At 49.3% G+C, this 19,843-nt stretch overlaps 1 protein-coding gene across 19 annotated transcripts in view; it reads right to left on the reverse strand.

Annotated features, from left to right (window-relative positions):
* Positions 1 to 19,843, reverse strand: part of DAPK1 (death associated protein kinase 1) — a 230,065-nt gene that overhangs the window by 19,530 nt on the left and 190,692 nt on the right. For all 19 annotated transcript variants that reach the window (XM_021064621.1, XM_021064612.1, XM_021064619.1 and 16 more), the window contains one exon: positions 3,932 to 4,154. In XM_021064621.1, coding sequence (XP_020920280.1) covers positions 3,932 to 4,154 — 223 coding nt within the window. The remainder of the gene's footprint in view (positions 1 to 3,931; positions 4,155 to 19,843) is intronic.

A 19,843-nucleotide genomic window follows, 5' to 3' on the forward strand; every position in this document is an offset into this window, starting at 1 on the left:
TATGACAATGTGATGGACATTTTAGCATATTTCTTTGCAGATCATTAGTCCAATTCTGACAAAAGCCACGGGGCTTTGCAAGAATGGGTTTGTCCATTTCCCTGTGCTCTGACCACTGTCGGGAATAAGATTTGTCTCAGTGGCACTGCAGGCTGGTGCTTGCTGGCGGGGTTGGGGAGAGCAGACCAGATTCAGTGTGTGACAGACCTTCCTGCACCTTGCTGATAGTTTTTGTTGGCAGGATGAAAGGTTAGGACACACTTTGTATATAGTATTATTAAACTCTCAGTTATCACAGGGAAACATTACAATCCTTGGAGGGAAAACCTTTTTGCTAACTGCTGACCCCTAGTGGTGAAAAGTGGCAGCTGCTGATGGAAAAGGCACTTTTGTGCCCCAGTCAGAAGAGACCTCTTGCAAACCTGTCCTGCAGCGCTTCCCCTAAACACTTACTCCTCTGCTGGCATCGTAGAACCACAGTTCAACAGCTACAGCACTTATCTGGCTACGAGGTGAGTGTGCGTGTGGTCCCCCACACCTCCCAGTCCTGTCCTCCGGCTGGTGGCCCGTCCTTTGGCCTCCAGCGCAAAGCAAAGGGCCAAGTTTCTAAAGGCGAACAACTTTCCTGCAGACACAGCCTCCTGGTTCTTCCTGGCCTCAAGCAGGACTGAAATTAATTGTTGATTTCCAGTCTGGATGGAAACTTTATTGATTTATTTATTTTTGGGGCTGCACCCGCGGTATATGGAAGTTCCCAGGCTAGGGGTCAGATCAGAGCTACAGCTGACAGCCTACGTCATAGCCACAGCAATGCCAAATCCGAGCCACGTCTGTGACCTATACCATAGCTGAGGGCAACACCAGATCCTTAACCCACTGAGCAAGGCCAGGGTTCGAACCTGCATCCTCATGATACTAGTCCAGTTCTTAACCAGCTGAGCCACAACAGGTACTCTCTGAGCTGCATTTTAGCAAAAATCTACTTCCAGATTCTTCCAGATATGGGAAACTGGCCAGGAGGAAGATGAATGGACATATTATTTCTGAGGGCTGAGGGCTGAGCTGCAGATAAGATCTCTCCCTCCCGAGAAACCCATACATCACCTGATATGTGGCCGGTTCAGTGTAGGTCACAGGCTCCTGGGGCATCAATTCATATCCAATAGGACGTATAAAAATTCCAGGTCACATATCTGGATAGATCTCATCTCTTTGTCTTTCTCTGTCTCTGCTTGCTTGCTTTCTTTTCTTTTCTTTTTTTTGTCTTTTGTCTTTTTAGGGCCGCACCCTTGGCATATGGAGGTTCCCAGGTTAGGGGTAGGATCAGAGCTGTAGCTGCCTGCCTATGCCAGAGCCACAGCAACGTGGGATCCGAGCCGCCTCTGTGACCTACAGCACAGCTCACAGCAACGCTGGATCCTTAACCCACTGAGAGAGGCCAGTAATCGAACCCGCAACCTCATGGTTCCTAGTTGGATTCATTTCTGCTGCGCGACGATGGGAACTCCTGTCTCTGCTTTCTCTCTCTGTCTGCCTGTTTACCTGCTTGTCTCTCACAGGCACAGAGTGGTTCAGACTGGAGTGACTTCAATCCAGGACAGGAGAGAGTTGGCTCCCTCTAGAGGTAACACTAGGAACTGCCAGAGAAGCTCATTTGGAGTTTTGAGGCAAACACAGGCCTGGTCCACAAACACAGGCTGAACTAAATCATTAAACTGGAAAAACTAATGGCTTCTGAGAAAGTGTAAACCTATCTTAATTCCCCAAGTTAAGCAAAATTACAGAGGAAAATGGAAAACGTGAGCACGAATATGCCCTATGTTGGATGGAGTTGCAAGTGTCATTTAATAAGCTCTGGCTCGGGAGCCAGACGTGTCGTGAACCGGCAGCTGTGTGACTCCAGGCAATCTACTTGACAGCTCAGGGTTTTAATAAAAGGGTGGTAAAAATGCCAATGAGGCTGTCATGTGGATTAAATGAGGTGTCACACGTTCCACATCTTGCCCAGTTCTTGGCACACAGCTAGTGCTCAGCTCATATCAGCAATACGTGTTAGTCATATTATAAGTATTCTATTTTCTTTTTCTTTTTAGGGCCACACCTGTGGCATATGGAGGTTCCCAGGCTAGGGGACGAATCAGAGCTACAGCTGCTGGCCTACACCACAGCCACAGCAACGCCAGATTTGAGCTGTGTCTGTGACCTACACCACAGCTCACGGCAATGCCGGATCTTTAACCACTGAGAGAGGCCAGGGATCCAACCCCCAACCTCATGGTTCCTGGTCGGATTCGTTTCCTCTGCGCCACAACGGGAACTCCATAAGCATTCTAATTATATATCCATTTAGGTTATATTTCTTCCCAAGTCTACTGCCGTGTTCAGAGGGAAGACGATGAAAGGAGCGGGTAGATTTCAGGCAGCTGTCCCCCACCCCCTGATTAAGGCTGCCCAGAACTCTTCCTTATAGAGACAGAAACCACAAAGAAATACAAACTTAAAGACATTTGTTTTCATCCTGGGGAACAGACTGACACCTTCGTATCATGTACAGAAAGTGAATCCAAGGCTCAGGCTTCACCACTGACATTGTTTTTGTTTTTTGTTTTGTCTTTTTAGGGCTGCACCTGCAGCATATGGAAGTTCCCAGGCTAGGACTCAAATCGGAGCTTCAGCTGTTGGCCTATGCCACGGCCACAGCAATGCCAGATACAAGCCTCATCTGCAACCTACACCCAGCTCACGGCAACGACGGATCCTTAACTCAATGAACGAGGCCAGGGATCAAACCCGCGTCCTCGTGGATACTAGTCAGGTTTTTAACCCACTGAGCCACAACGGGAACTCCCAACATTGACACTGTTCAGGTCTCTATTCTTGGATACTAGCTGGATTCATTTCTGCTGTGCCGCAATGGGAACTCCTTGGGTCTCTACTCTTATCTTTGAAAAACTTAATCCCGCCACTCTAAAGCGGGCGTTCAGGACAAACAACACCCCAGCCTGCACAACTTCCTCTTGCTCACCTAGGTGCTTCCTGCAGCTCTGGCTGTGAATCCAGAGAATCGTGTCTGTGGGAGGTGGGGGCAGACGACAAAGTCCGCTTCCCAGCCAGGGTCCCAAGGAGCAGACAGACCAATGGAAAAACCACCAGAAGCCTTTCAAAAACCACCCACCCAGTTGGAGATGTGCCAAGACAGCTTCCTTTTTTTTTTTTTTTTTTTTTTTTTGCCATTTCTTGGGCCGCTCCCACGGCATATGGAGGTTCCCAGGCTAGGGGTTGAATCGGAGCTGTAGCCCCCGGCCTACGCCAGAGCCACAGCAATGCGGGATCTGAGCCGCCTCTGCAACCTACACCACAGCTCACGGAAACGCCGGATCCCTAACCCACTGAGCAAGGCCAGTGATGGAACCCGCAACCTCATGGTTCCTAGTCGGATTTGTTCACCACTGAGCCACAACGGGAACTCCCAGGCTTCCGTTTTTGCTGCTCTGTGTTCTGGGATCCCAGGATGCGCCCGCAGGCCTCCCAGAAGAAAGCCTACAGGGGGGTGGGGTGGACCCACCCTGGGGTCGAGATCTCATCGCTGCCACCTTGAACCTGTGCCAGTCCAAGCTCTCCGTGTGTTCACAGGCAGAGTCCCCTGGCAGGACATGACCTGATGGTGCTATTTGGCATGTCTATGATGGTCGACTGTGATTTCAGTGGTGCCTTTTCCGGGCTATCACTTGGGCAGGGTGCCCTTGCTGGCCAAGAGAGGGGTGGGCACCAGGCCAGGAGCCAGGGAGACCACCCCTAGAGGCCACCGACACTGCGGGAACCAGCCAGCCTCTGGCCAAGCACCCACATCAAAGCCACCCCTCTTCCCAGACCTGGACACGAGCTTAGAACCCAATGGAGAGCTGGGGGCTGGGGGGTGGGGGGAGCCTACCTGCTGGCTTGGAGGCCAAGGGCGAGGGCGGGAAGCGCGTGGAGTTGGTGGAGGAGAGCCGGGGCCGGCGTCTTCGGAAGAAGCTCCGAAGCAGCCCGCACTTGAGAGATTCCACCAGGGTGGTCTTCCCAGACCCCGAGTGGCCGAACAGCTTCAGCTTGATTCTTGGCTGGAGGTTCTGCGTGGGTCGCAGCTGCTGGATGAAGAGCCCTCGGTGCGTGTCCTGAAACCAGAGGACAGAGGGCCTGATGGTCACAGAGGAGCAGACCCCTAGCAGGACACACATGTGGTCCCCAAGGTTCTGGATGCTCGCTGCATCCTTCCGGTCTGGGAGTTTTCTTTTCCGTTTTGAAAAAATTGAGGGATAAGTTATACCCTCAATTGAGCTATGCCATTAGACTAGAGTCCAGGTATAACAATATGCTAGTTCCAGATGGACAACGGAAATGATTCCACGTCTGTATACACCGTGAAAAGATCGCCATAGTAAGTCTGGTTCACATCCAACCCCACACACAGTAAAGCTTTCTTTCGTGTCATTAGCACTTTAAAGATCTAGTCTCGGAGTTCCCATCTTGGCTCAGTGGTTAACGAATCCGACTAGGAACCATGAGGTTGCGGGTTCAATCCCTGCCCTTGCTCAGTGGGTTAAGGATCCGGCGTGGCAGTGAGCTGTGGTGTAGGTCGCAGACATGGCTTGGATCCTGTGTTGCTGTGGCTCTGGTGTAGGCTTGGCAGCTACAACTCCGATTCGACCCCTAGCCTGGGAACCTCCATATGTCATGGGAGCAGCCCTAGAAAAGACAGAAAAAAAAAAAGATCTATTCTCATCAACTTTCACATGTGCAGTGCAGCATTATTAACTCCAGTCAGCGTGCTGTACAGCACCTCCCTGAGATTAACTTATAATTGAAGTTTGTACCCCAGTCTGCGATTTCCATCCATGTGGCACATACATTTCCTTCTGTCCCCACTGCCTTTAGAAATTTTTAATGTAGGACGGAGTTCCCATCGTGGCTCGGTGGAAACAAATCTGACTAGCAACCATGAGGACACAGGTTCGATCCCTGGCCTTGCTTAGTGGGTTAAGGATCTGGTTTTGCCATGAGCTGTGGTGTAGGCTGCAGATGTGGCTCGGATCTCGAGTTGCTATGGCTGTGGCTGTGGCGTAGGCTGGTGGATGTGGCTCTGATACGACCCCTAGCCTGGGAACTTCCATGTGCTGCAGGTGCAGCCCTAAAAGGCAATAAAATAAAATGGTGAATTGTAATGTTATATCTATTTTACACTAAATTTTTTAATTCATTTTTTTTAAAGTTGAGTTGACTTACAATGTTGTGCTTATTTTACATTAAAAAAATGTTTTTTTCTTTTTATGGCTGCATGTCTGGCACATGGGAGTTCCCAGGCTAGGGGTCAAATCACAGCTACAGCTGAAGCCTACGCCATAGCTTGTGGCAACGCCAGATCCTTAACCCACTGAGCGAGGCCAGGGATCGAACCTGCATCCTCGCAGACACTATGTCAGGTTGTTAACCGGCTGAGCCACAACGGGAACTCCCCAAAGCATTTTCAACACCCCACAAAGAAACTGTACCCGTTCGTAGACCCTCCCCTCTCTACCCGGCTACTGGCAGCCACCAATGTGCTGTCTCTATGGATTTGCTGACTTCCACTGCATATTTTTTTGCCTTTTAATTAATTAATTTAATTTTTAAATTACAGTTGACTTACAGTATTCTGTCAATTTCTGCTGTACAGCAGCAAAGTGACCCAGTTATACATATACAAATATATATTATTCTTCTCACATTATCCTCCATCATGTTCCATCACAAATGCCTGGATATCACTGTGCTATACAGCAGGACCTCATTGCTTATCCATTCTAATGTTTTTTTTTTTTTTTTTAATTTTCTGCTTTCTAGGGCCACACCTGTGGCATATGGAGGTTCCCAGGTTGAATCCGAGCTACGGCTGCCGGCCTATGCCACAGCCACAGCAACTCGGGATCCAAGCTGCATCTGTGACCTACACCACAGCTCATGGCAACGCTGGATCCTTAATCCACTGAGCGAGGCCAGGGATCAAACCTGAAACCTCATGGCTCCTAGTCAGACTCATTTCCACTGTGTCACAAAGGAAACTCTGCTTATCCATTCTAGATGTAATAGTTTGCATCTACTAACCTCTGACTACCCGTACATCTCACTCATCCCCCCAGCGCCCCCCGCCCCAGGCATATATCCAGACAAAACTTTCATTCAAAAAGACACGTGCATCCCTATGTTCGTTATAGCACAACAGCCAAGATACAGAAACAACCTAAATGTCCATCAACAGATGTGGTACCCATACACGATGGAATACTACTCAGCCATGAAAAAGAACAAACTAATGCCATTTCTGCTGCATTTTGATGTATAACGAACTGGATGGAACAATTACTGTGAAACGATCTATTAAAAGTGAAATGGGGTTGGCCCTGTTAGACTGGCCAGGGCAACTGCTCCTTCTGTGTGGAGGGCTCTCCTTCCTCCACGACCCTCTCAATAGTGTGACAAGAGGCCGAGAAAAGCAGCATGAGGTGCAGAGCTAAATGCTGGGGAGGGGCCTGGGGGACATTACAACCTTTCTGCCTTCTTCTTTCTCGGCCCTACGGGGAAATGCAAGTCTCCCCAGTCCTGGATAATTCACAGATTTGCTCACTCACTCATTCATTAGCCAACATTTATGCTAGAACATAAAGGAAGGTCTGTACTTGCCCCAGATCTGCAGTCTTGCAGGGACAAAGACAGGTCAACAAGGTGACATCAGATATAACACGGGTGCTTTTGAAGGGGTGGTGCTGGCACGGTGCTCTGTGAGCACCAAAGAACCTATGTCAAGGTCTACACTGAGGCATCGATTAGGCCACCCTGGCTCCACCCCAGCCACACGCCCGGCACGGCTCCCAGCTCCATAGTGACAGCCTGTTGGAGCTGCGGCATATAGCCTGAGAGCCAGTCCTTCTCCGCTACCCAGGAGGGTCCCCTCTGCCTTAGCCTGTTAACTGCCACCCATCCCAGGAGACCTAGTTTGCTGTGCCCTTGCCATTTCTTCGCAGACAGGTTCAAGGTTCTTCTTGTGACCCCACTGTGGAGTAACAGTGTGATGCTGTGAGACTCTTCCCCTCTAGACTAGGGGCCAACCTAGCAAAGGTATAGGCATGCTCGATAAAGAGGGTGCTCAATAAAGAGGTAGGATGCTCAATAAAGAGGTGTCGTGTACATGACGTATTCGGGGTGACCCAGGCAAGAGCGTTTCAGAGATTAAGTGCCTGCCTTTCCCTTTCAGTGTGACCTCAGACCTGGCCAGACCATGGCTCCCAGACCTAAATCCTGGGAGGTGCCGATTTACCGGTGATCTCTTCCAGCTGAGCCTCTGTTACTTTTTCCACCAACTGGAACAGAGCAAGCTCAGGCAACAAACTCGAGACTCTCCTGAAGCCTCCAATGTTCCCATCTCCATTTTCTCTTAGCAAACGGTGACCCATCTGTCTCAACAGAGGCAACACTGCCCCCTAGCGGGCATTTTGGGAATGGACGGTGGCAGTTTCAATTCTCAACCCTGGGGGATGCTGCTGGGGGTGGGTAGGTGGATGCTGGGTGTCCTGCCGTGTACACACAATGCCCTGAGAGTTAAGAATTCTCTTGAGTCTTCCTGACTTTTTTTATTTAAAATTTTTTGATTTTATTAAAAAAAACATTATCATTGATTTACAAAGTTCTGCCACTTTCTGCAGCTCCGTAAAGTGACCCAGTTATACATATACATATTTTCTTTTTCTCACATTATCCTCCGTCATGTTCCATCACAAGTGATTGGATACCTCTGTGCATTATGGCAGGATCTCACTGCTTAGCCATTCTAAATGGAATAGTTTGCATCTATTAACCCCAAACTTCCCAGTCCATCCCACAGCCTCCTCCTCCCGCTTGACAACCACACGTCTGTTCTCCATGTCCATGAGATCATTTCTTTTCTATAGATAGGTTCATCTGTGCCATTTTTTAGATGCCACATAGAAGTGAAATCATATGGTGTTGGTCTTTCTCTTTCTGACTTAGTTCACTTAGTATGGGAATCTGTAGTTCCATCCATGTTGCTGCAAAGCATCTGCCTGACTTTTGAGTGTCTGCTGAGCATTTATAGAAGAGGAAAACCTGTTCATGAGCCTCTGAGCTTGGGGCTCAACTGCATTTGACATTACGATCCAGAGGGTTTGGGGAGGGCATGGTTCAACTACATACTGACTTTCCCAAAAATGCAACTGTTTTGTAAATTGGTGGAATTATATATATGCATGTTCTTCCTGAGCTTTCCGGAGCTCTGACCACCTCCCAACCCCCCTGCTTCCGAAAGTCGGCCTCTTGTTGTGTTTGAGTTGCCATTCTAGCCCCTCGGCATTCATGGTGTTGCAGGGGGCAGACAGTTAGGTATGAGCAGAGGAGGGGGGCGTGGGGCCAGATGGCAGGAAACCATGCATCATGGTTTAGCTGTGGGGTTCATGGGCAGCTAAAGAAAAGCGGGAACCGCCAGACTGACAGGAAACCACACATTTTGGGGTGATAAGCGCCCTGGAGGCAGACAAAGAAAGGTGGAAAAGGGAGCAAATCTCCAGAATGTAACCTGTTGCTTATCATAATAAAATTATAATGAAATTAGCTATGCAGATAAGAAGCACTCATCATGCACTGATGCCAGGACACTTCCAATAAAAGCTTATAAGGAAAATTAAAAAATCCTTCTTCCCTTCAGGAAGGTGGAGCTGGGATGAAAATGAAGGAGCATGATCCCAGATCCCCACCTTCCCAGTGAATGTCCCGCCCATGCAACTGGATGCCCCTTATAACAGATGTGCCAAGAAATGCAGGGCAGCTGCTCGCCTCCCTGCCCACCTCTCCTTAACAGGTGCATTTCTCACTTAAATAAATCCTCACTTTTGTTTTTCAATTCAATTTCTGTCTTGTTTGTGTATTCCTTCTGTGAGGTGACAAGAACCTAACCTTTGGGAACAATGGCCTCCGTAGGGATTACATTCAGTGATTCTGCAGATGGGCCCAAGTACCCGCCCATGTCACAGTCTCCTCATTGCCCACGCTCTGCATTTACATACTGAAACACGTTATAATATTATAGTATATTTAAACTATATGTACACACACACACTTAATTAGCATATATAATTACGTATATGAATACATATCTATTTATATACAAATAATAGATATAGGGAGTTGCCGTCATGGCTCAGCGGTTAACGAGTCTGACTAGCATCCATGAGGTCACAGGTTCGATCCCTTTCCTCACTCAGTGGGTTAAGGATCCAGCATTTCCATGAGCTGTGGTGTAGGTCACAGATGTGGCTCGGATCTGATATGGCTGTGGCTGTGGCTATGTTGTAGGCCAGTGGCTGCAGCTCTGATTGGACCTCTAGCCTGGGAACCTTCATATGCCACAGGTATGGCCCTAAAAAACAAAACAAAACAAAAATAATGTACATAAATAAATACATTAATATCTATAAATAAATAAAATTATATATATATATATATATAAAATTAGCTATGTAGATAAGAAGCACTCATGATTCACTGATGCCATGACACTTCCAATACAAGCTAATAAGGAAAATTAAAAAATCCTTCTTCCCTTCAGGAAGGTGGAGCTGGGATGAAAATTAAGGAGCATGATCCCAGATCCCCACCTAATAAAATTTTATATATATATATAAATTCCTGGAGTGTCTTTGTTATATTACGGTTAGGGCATTCTACGATCTTTTAAAATTACGTGCGTAGGTACACTGTTATCTGTGCATTTTATTTCGAGATGGCAGAGGCGGCATCACAGTATGTACCTTATGAAATGCCTGGGTGGGCTAGGGCTGGAAACCACAGTTGGACAGTGATCTGTAGAACCTAGGATCGTCCTTAATCGGCTTTGTTCTTCTAACTTCAAATCTCAGTGGGGCCTGAGACCAAACACTGCACTGCATGGAGGGGGTTGGGGTGTCACGCCAACAAGCCAGTCCCCTGAATTATTACCCGCGTCAGCCCAGAAGCTGAAAAGTTCTATTCTGAGACAGTTATGCATGGGGGTACTGCAGGAAAAAACGGGGTGCTGGCATTCAGCCCCATCCTATCCGATGTTGCAGGTAAACCCATGACCACCTGAAGCCAATCTACCACCTCTTGTGCTCATTTAACCTTTAAAAATCAGCCCTTTTCCCGCCCCTTGAAATCAGTCCCCTCCCATCCCTACCCCTCATCACAATGGGCCTCTGAACTGCAATCAGTGTCCCGTGAGCAGCCCTCCATCAGGAGGCTGTCACTGAGTAAATTAAAAGATTCTCCACTTATTTCATGACACAGCTAACACACACACACACACACACAGAAGCACAAATCTTTCATGTGAGGCCAGTAGCTGCTTCTCCTGAGATGCTGTAAAGGAAAACAACTTGCCTCTGGCTTCAATTGTGGATCTGGGTGCAGCTCAAAAAGAACTACGCATGGCTTTCTCCTCTTTCCTTTCCCTTTTTTTTTTTTTTTTTTCTTTTTGGAGATGACCTAAGGCTTACGGAAGTTCTCAGGCTAGGGGTTGCATTGGAGCTGCAGCTGCTGGCCACAGCCACAGCCACAGCAACGCCAGATCTACACCATAGCTCACTGCAAGGCTGGATCCTGAACCCACTGAGCGAGGCCAGGGATCAAACCTACATCCTCATGGGTTCATAATCTGCTGAGCCACAATGGAAACTCGCCGTTGGCTCTCTTCTGTTTCCTGCCCTCCAGATCCTGACAGTTTGAGCTTTGGCCAGGCCCTTGCACTCTGAGCAGACTTGGACCACGGAAGCCAGTGGACATGAGTGCTTCCAGCAGCCACCCTGAGCCAAGGCAGCCTTGCCCCGCGCTGCTGCCAGGCTCACACCTTCTAATTCCACGCAGGGAAAGGGCAAGGGTGGGCCCAGGGCGGCTGGTGATGTTTGCCTGCTTCCCAGGTCAGCCCCAGAATCAGAGGCAAGAGAGAAGAGAGGCCGGTTTGTCCAGGTTTAACAAGAATCCTGCTGGGTAAGTTTAGTGAAAATCCTCCACCCTTGGTACCTGAGCAAACGCCACATGCCCAGTCTTGATATCTGATCACCTGGGGCCCACCCTCAGCAAGAATCCTGATGAGTAACCTTTAAAACTTATTTTCCTGATGCCTCAACACCCCCACAAAAGGGCTGTGAGCAGGCTCAGGGGCACCAGTGTGTAATGTGGGCTGAGACACAAGCTCCCCTCCCAACTGTGACCCTATGCCATTGCAGTGCACCGGTGACACCCCCTACGCCTTTCCTTGGGTACCCACCCTGATCCCCAGTAAAGGCGCTTGCCACGGGGACCTCTCTGTACTATCTCCCCCCTACCCCCCCAAGTCTGAGCTCTGGGACCCTGCTGTCTGTCTCTCTGGGACCTGAGACATAAGAAACTATGTCTTCGCCTGAGCCTCTCCTGTCTCCGCTGGTGGCTGTGACTGGCTGATCATCTCATAAAAGAATCCAAAGCAGCCAATCCAGCAAGAAGCCCTGCAGCCTTTGGGTTTCCTCTTAGCAACATTCCACCCACCCGGCTGGCTCTGTGGTTATAAATCCCCAGGGATTCTCACTGGAGTCTCCAGCAAAGAGTCACACTCTCTCCTCTGCAACACACCCCACCCCCAGCAGTACCCCCTGAACAGAGCTGACCTGACTAGTCCTTAACCAGAGTCATGAATTGTTTTTCTTTCTTTTTTGCTTTTTAGCGCCGCACCCACAGCAGATGGAGGAAGTTTCCAGGCTATGGGTTGAATTGGAGCTGTAGCCGCCACAGCCACAGCAACGCAGGATCCGAGCTGAGTCTGCCACCTACACCACAGCTCACAGCAACATCAGATCCTTAACCCACTGATCAAGGCCAGGGATCGAACCTGCATCCTCATGGTTCCTAGCTGGATTTGTTTCCGCTGAGCCACAACAGGAGCTCCCCATGAATTCCTTTGCACGAACACACCGAGGATGTTCACGATCCTGGATCATGAACGATGGATGCACTTCCCATCTGGGGCACTGACTTCTCCCTGTGGACCTTCCAGCTTGCGGCTGTGCTTTCCCTCGCCTTCCTTACTGAACCTCAAAGGAACCTCTGGGGTTAATGTGGTCGTTCTCCCTTCCAGATGTGGAAACCAAAGGCTCAGAGGGGCCAAGGCGCTTGCCTGAGGCAAAGACAGAACTCACTGCTGTTGTCCCTGAAAGGGGCAGGGGCGAATTGCCCAGAAGCAGGGGAAGACAGGGATAAACAAGGATTTACAAATTGAGAGCAGAGTCTCCATGCCTCAAAGCAGGGCTGTGCTTGAGTTCCCGTGTGAGGCTTCCCACTCACAAGATCTTGCCCATTTAGTGCAGGATGATCCCGATTTCAAGCAAGAGTTTAAGTCACTGCTACAAGAAAGGCAAGCAGATGGAGTTCCCGTCGTGGCGCAGTGGTTAACGAATCCGACTAGGAACCATGAGGTTGTGGGTTCGATCCCTGGTCTTGCTCAGTGGGTTAAGGATTTGGTGTTGCCATGAGCTGTGGTGTAGGTTGCAGGTGTGGCTCGGATCTGGCGTTGCTGTGACTGTGGTGTAGGCCGGCAGCTGCAGCTCTGATTTGACCCCTGGCCTGGGAAATTCCCTATGCCGCAAGGGCAGCCTTAAAAAGACAAAAAAAAAAAAAAAAAAAAAAAAAAAAAAAAAAGGTATTGAGCCTTCCTCTGGAAGGGCTGTGCTCATCTCTGAATCCGTTAGTCACATGCTGTTTCCCAAATAATAACTGTCCTTAAGAAATCTCGTTTTGGAGTTCCCATCGTGGCGCAGTGGTTAACGAATCTGACTAGGAACCATGAGGTTATGGGTTCGGTCCCTGCCCTTGCTCAGTGGTTTAACGATCCGGCGTTGCTGTGAGCTGTGGTGTAGGTTGCAGACGCGGCTTGGATCCCGCGTTGCTGTGGCTCTGGTGTAGGCCGGTGGCTACAGCTCCGATTGGACCCCTAGCCTGGGAACCTCCATATGCCGCAAGAGCAGCCCAAGAAATAGCAAAAAGACAAAAAAAAAGAAAAGAAAAAAGAAAGAAATCTCGTTTTGTCCAAGAAAATGCTGCTACACTGGCCTGACACCTTGGCTTTTATGATGTCCTTGATTCCGGAAGATTGCACCAACACACACACACCTTCAAATCTTTCAAGTGTAGATGAGTGGTGGGCAGGTGAGCAAAAGATTTCAAAGGCCAAAGGAAGGGGTCTGGGGGCCGCAAGCCACCTCACGTTGCTGCTCTCGGCCCAGGGCCTTTGTATTTCTTCCTGGCTCCTCCCTTCCCGCCCCCATCAAGACTACTGGCCTGGGCTGGGACAGACTCACTCATCCTTCACCTTGCCCTTGGGAAGACAGGCCAGGAAACTGCTCTCTCCATCAAGATGGACAGAATCCACCATGATCTTGAAAGGCAAAATATACTTCTCCCATCTGAGGAAATCTCACCTCGTCCTTGAGGCTGACCCCTTCCTGTGCTCACGAAAAACCTTGAAGAATCTGAACACAACCCAGTTTGACAGACTCAAACTGGGACTCAAGTTTCTGAAATTTCTCCCTGCCGGGTGGGCGGTGCGTTCTCACTTTTCACCACTAGATGTCGCAGCAGGTGCAGGGGTCCGGCCCAGACCAGCAAGGCTCCTTCCAGGAACCTAAGTGTGGGTCCTTTCCAAGGCAGACTACCGTTGTGATGCAGAGAGGGGCACGTAACATCAAGGAAGATGCTGAGCGTGCTCCCAGCTAGCTCTAGAAGCGGGAGAATACTGAGTTCTTCGGAGGGGGAGCACCAAAGTCCACCCCGGTCTAATTTAACAGAAGCTCCAAGCCCCCTACCCCCCGCCCCCGTTCCCCGGGCTGGTCAGGCCTCACTGACTGGGCCAGAGAGCAGTAGCGGTGACACTGCCTGGGGGTTGAGGCTACCGTGGGACCTAAGTCTTGGCTCCTGCCTTGAAACATCCTCTTGTCTCAGATGCCGCTGCCCCCAAAGGCTGGCGGATATGGCTGGGATGTGCTAAGGCCTGGGGGCTTCTTGGGTGCAGGCTGGGAAGGTGGCATGAACCCTGAGAAATCAGAATCCTAGACCAAAAGCAGACCCCCAGGTGGTCGTAAAGGTGCGTTGGTGATAGTGAGAAGCTAGAACACATGGTATTTCCCCCTTAGCTTTAACCATCCTTCTCTCTCTCCCTTCCTCCCTCTTTCGTTCCTTCTTTCTTTTCTCCCTTTCTTTCTCACTTCCCTTTTTTCCTTTTACGGCCGCGCCCCGGGCATATGGAAGTTCCCAGGCTAGGGGGCGAATCGGAGCTACAGCTGCCAGTCTACGCCACAGCCACAGCAATGCCAGATCCCACGAAAACCTGGAGCCTACGCCATAGCTCACAGGAACGCCAGATCCTCAACCCACTGAACAGGGCCAGGGATCAAACCCGCATCCTCCTGGATACTAGTCAGGTTTGTAACCCGCTGAGCCACAATAGGAACTCCCGGGTATTGGTTTAAATGTCACCATCAGAGAGGCATCCCCTGACCAAGTCAGTGGAAAGCAGCTGCCCCCCTCCCCATCTCTCTGCTTGCTCCCATTTCACCCTGTTTGAATCTCCTGTACGTCCACCAGGGGGCAGCAAACCTTTCTGTAAAGGGCCAGGCGGTCTCTGCTGTGACTGCCATGTATGTAGCTAGAAACTAGCCACCAACCCGAATAAATAGAGGGGGGTAACTGTGCTATGATAAAACTTTACAAAACAGGTGACGGGCCAGCTTTGGTTCCATGGCACTGCCACTCATTGACTTACCCTGATACTGTGACTACCTTTTTAAATGAGTTATCATTTGGTAACTGCATGGCTTTTTGAAGCCCTGGTGAATCTCGATTTCTAGTTTCCTTTCTTTCAGCACCTTTTGCCTCCTGGCAATTTAGCTTTCACTTTCTCATCTGCAGAGACGACCAACTATCAGCAGACTGATGGGAGAAGGAGCTCTGATCTGGGAAAGCCAGATAAGAGCGTGGAGAGTGACGTGGCTTTTCACACGTGGCAGGATGCAATTAGACCCAGCAGGAGGGGAGCAGCAACGGTTCATTATGCAAATGCAGTTTACTTGGGGTGAATTTTTAAATTCTGGGCAAACTCCCAACTTTGACCTCTTTTTCGAAATACTCCTGGGCATCTTTCTTCACTAATCTCAGGCTGAGGAAAAGCAACTCCTTTTAATATCAGTTTATAGGAAAGCTGATTAGAAGGACAATCAAACAAAATAAAAATAAGCCAACCCCCCAAACCCCTTAAAACCAGTATGTTAAAATCAGATAAGAATGGAACTTGGAGTTCCCATTGTTGGCTCAGTGGTTAACGAATCTGACTAGCATCCATGAGGACGCAGGTTTGATCCCTGGCCTTGTTCAATGGGTTAAGGATCCAGCATTGCCATGAGCTGTGGTGTAGGTCACAGACGCAGCTCAGATCCTACATTGCTGTGGTTGTGATGTAGGCCGGCAGCTACAGTTCTGATTTGACCCCTAGCCTGGGAACCTCCATATGCCTCGGGTGCGGCTCTAGAAAAGACAAAGGAAAGAGACAAAACAAACAAACAAACAAAAACAATAAACCTGGAGTTCCTGTCATGGCTCAGCAGTAACGAACCCGACTAGTACCCATGAGGATGTGGGTTTGATCCCTGGCCTCACTCAGTGGGTTAAGGATTTGGCTTTTCTGTGAGCTGTGATGTAGATTGCAGACAAGGCTTGGATCCCGAGTTGCTGTGGCTGTGGCGTAGGCCAGCAGCTGCAGCTCTGATTTGACCCCTAGCCTGGAAATGCAGCGAGTATGGCCCTAAAAATATATAAGAAAATAATAATGATGATAATAAGCCTCTCTGCTGGCTTTCTCTGCAGACAGAGCCTCCTCCTCAAGGCAACTGCCCACAAGGCCTCTGTGATGCATCCTCCACCTCATTTAACACATAGGGAGGAGGTCCTGCCGTGATCATGCTCAAGAACCAGATTCCAGGACTGGGCGTGCCCACATCCCAAGCCATTCTTCATTTCAGGTTGATTTTTTTTTAGGAAAAGAAAAAAAAAAAAAAAAAAAAAAAAAAAAGGTAGAAGGTGGTTAGAGAGCCTTTGCAGCCAATTCCTCCCTTTCTGGTTCATCCGGAAGCCGAGGTCCGGGGTCGTCTGGGAAATGACTATGCGAACCAGCATGCGGGTCTTGCTGAACGCGGAGCTGGCAAGACTCTGCTGAAGGGAACGGACCCCAGGTCACCCCTTAGAAGGTCCCCTTGTGGATCCCTGCCCGCCCCCTGGGCTGGCTAGGAGTCCATACTCGAGAAGCCCCAAGCCCCGGCATGGATCATGAAAGCTGGCATTGCTATTTCGGGCTGGATCTTGGCTCAGCACTAATGAGCATGTTGCCTGACCTTACAGAGCCCAGGTTTCCTGCAGGAACGTCCCCATCTTGGGGATGTGAAATTACAGGGCTGCCACATAGAGTGAGGCTTAAACAGGGGCTGTCACTAAAAGCGACTCTCAAGTGTACCCTGCCACAGCTGTGGTCGATGACGATACCCCAACATCTGCTCCTGGGGGCTGGGTCACAGGAGGGGCCACCATGGAAACCTCCACGTTTCCCCAGGATTGGGAGAATGGTCTGGAGGATGCCAGTGAGGAGGCGGCAAACACATGGCGCTTACTGTGTGCAGGCACTGCTCGAAGGAGACATGTACATCACCCCTTCGACCCTTACCACCATCCTGTGAACAGCACTATAGGCACCTCATTTAACACATAGGGAGGAGGTCCCGCTGTGGCTCAGTTGTAGCAAGCCCATCTAAGAGCCATGAGGACTCAGGTTCGATCCCTGGCTTTGCTCTGTGGGTTAAGGATCTGGCATTGCCATGAGCTGTGGTGTAGGTCACAGATGTGGGTCAGATCTGGCGTTGCTGTGGCTGTGGGGTAGCCTGGCAAGATGCAGTTCCAATTCGACCCCGAGCCTAGGAACATTCATGTGCTGCAGGTGTGGCCCTAAAAAGCAAACAATCACCACCACCATCACCACCACAAAATCTAGACACCAAAAAACAAAGGTGAAAATTAATAGGGAAAAAAAAGGAAAACCCATCTGGGACCATGCAAGAACCCACGCCACACTGAATTCAAAATTCTAGACTGGGAGTTCCCGTCATGGCACAGCGGAAACGAATTCGACTAGGAATCATGAGGTTGCGGGGGGGTTGATCCCTGGGTTAAGGATCCAGCATTGTTGTGAGCTGTGGTGTAGGCTGCAGATGCAGCTGGGATCCCGCACTGCTGTGGTGCAGGCCAAAAAGAAAAAAAAAATTCTAGACTGGAACAGACACCCTTTCCCTGAGATGCATGGGGGTGCACCTACTGTTTATGTGCTGAATTGTAAAAGTAGCTGAAGCACACTGCAGAAAATAGGGGAATCAGATTAAAGGAGAAAGAGCTTTGAGCTCCGTCAAGCCAACCCGCTCGGCCTTGGCTGTGGCGTCGGGCCCTCTCCTTCCTGTTTTTATTCTGGGCTTTTATTCATTGTTTCCCACCTGCTGTAATGGACATCTGGTTTTGCACTCAGCATAGTGATCTGCTTTTATTATTTTATTTTATTTATTTATTTTACTTTCGGCCTGTACCTGCGGCACATGGAGGTTCCCAGTCCAGGGGGTGAATCAGAGCTGCAGCTGCCAGCCTACACCACAGTCACAGCAACACGGGATCCAAGCCACATCTGCGATCTGCGCAGCAGCTTGTGGCAACGCTGGATCCCTAACCCATGACGGAGGCCAGGGATGGAACCTCAGGTTTGGCATGGACCCTATGTTGGGTTCTTAACCAGCTGAGCCAGAACTCTCGTCTATAAACATAAGGTGCAAATGCCCGGCTCCCTACTATAAAATCCAGCAGAAGTCAGAGGCTGCACACCAGTGATCTCTGAACCACTTGGCCTGAAGTTGTGTTTCATTTGGTTGAATATCGATTCAAATAAAGTGAATTTTAAGACTGGGAGGCTTTCTGTGAAAGTTCATTGTTGACTTGCTGACAGGCTCTTAGGCTCCCTGCTCCCAATTCCCCACCTTGTTTTGCCTGTAAACAAAAAGCTTTCCCTTATTTTTCTTTTTTCTTTCTTTTTGCTTTTAAGGGCCGTATCTGCGGCATATGGACGTTTCCAGGCTAAGGGTCGAATCGGAGCTGTAGCTGCTGGTCACAGCCATGCGGGATCCAAGCCGTGTCTGAGACCTACACCAAGCCGTGTTGCTCACGGCAACACTGGATCCTTAACTCACTGAGCAAGGCCAGGGATTGAACCTGCATCCTCACAGATGCCAGTCAGGATCGTTAACCACTGAACCACGAGGGGAACTCCCCCCCTTGTTTTTCCAGTCCAAATTCTCCCTCAGTGAGACAGTCCGTGGTGGTACAGACTGGAAGAATGAATTTAAGGGTTTCCTGTAGGAAGACGTGAGTAAGGAGGGCTCTCCTTCTGGAACCAGTAGATCAAAAGGAGCGTGAATGTGTGTCATGGCCTGAGGGATCTCAGGGTTTATCAGTTGTCTGCCCCGAGCCTTTGTGGGCAGTTCACAGACCCCAAAGCACAAAGCCGTGGAAACGAATCGTCTTCCCCAGGTCAACTCCAAGCCCTGGGGAAGAAATCATTCCTACGTGTGTGAGTGTGTGTGTGTGTGTGTGTGTGTGTGTGTGTGTGTGTGTGTGTGTGTGTGTGTCCCCTTGGCCTCTCCCTCACCCAGACAGGGGGACCACTGTGAAAATCAAACTCCTAGTCGCTAGGGACATTAACACATTTATTCCTCCCCCAGGCACTCTTTAGTTTAATATGGCAGGACCTTGGGGGGATACCCTGAGCTTATTAATCAGCACTTATATCAACAGTTATTTTTTTCATTCCTGTAACTTTGTTGTTGTTGCTTTTTGGGGCTATACCTGCAGCAGATGGAATGTCCAAGTCTAGGGGTCAAATTGGAGCTACAGCTGCCAGCCACAGCCACAGCAACGCCAGATCCGAGCCACGTCTGCGACCTACACCACAGCTCATGGCAACGCCGGATCCTTAACCCACAGAGTGAGGCCAGGGATCGAACCCACAACTTCATGCACCACAGCGGGAACTCCATTCATTCCTACCACTTTCGTATGGTGAAAAATCATTAGTACATGATTGCTACAGGAAATCTGGACAAAATACAAAAATGTTTAAAGAAAAGTGTTAATTACAATAGCAAAATCCAAAGACACCACTCTTAACTCTTTTCTTTCCATGCGTTAAAAAAAAAAACAATGTGCCCAGAATTCATCTGCTCTAAAGCCCAGGTACAGCCTAAACATTACACTCTTGTTACTAAAACCTCTTCAAAAACATTTTAAAGGCCCCAAACCAGCCTATCTTGCACTTATGTGACAATTTACTAGACATTATTGTTGGTTACTTGATGTTTTCAATTTTTACTACTGTATTATAAATAACACTGCAGGAGTTCCCATTGTGGCGCAGTGGTTAACGAATCTGACTAGGAACCATGAGGTTGCGGGTTCGGTCTCTGCCCTTGCTCAGTGGGTTAACGATCCGGCGTTGCCGTGAGCTGTGGTGTAGGTTGCAGATGCGGCTGGGATCCCGAGTTGCTGTGGCTCTGGCGTAGGCCAGTGGCTACAGCTCCGATTAGACCCCTAGCCTGGGAACCTCCATATGCTGCGGGAGCGGCCCAAAGAAATAGCAAAAAGACAAAATAAATAAATAAATAAAAATAAATAAATAACACTG

This window comes from Sus scrofa, chromosome 10 (assembly GCF_000003025.6).
Source record: "Sus scrofa isolate TJ Tabasco breed Duroc chromosome 10, Sscrofa11.1, whole genome shotgun sequence".
In the NCBI taxonomy this organism is placed as follows: domain Eukaryota; kingdom Metazoa; phylum Chordata; class Mammalia; order Artiodactyla; family Suidae; genus Sus; species Sus scrofa.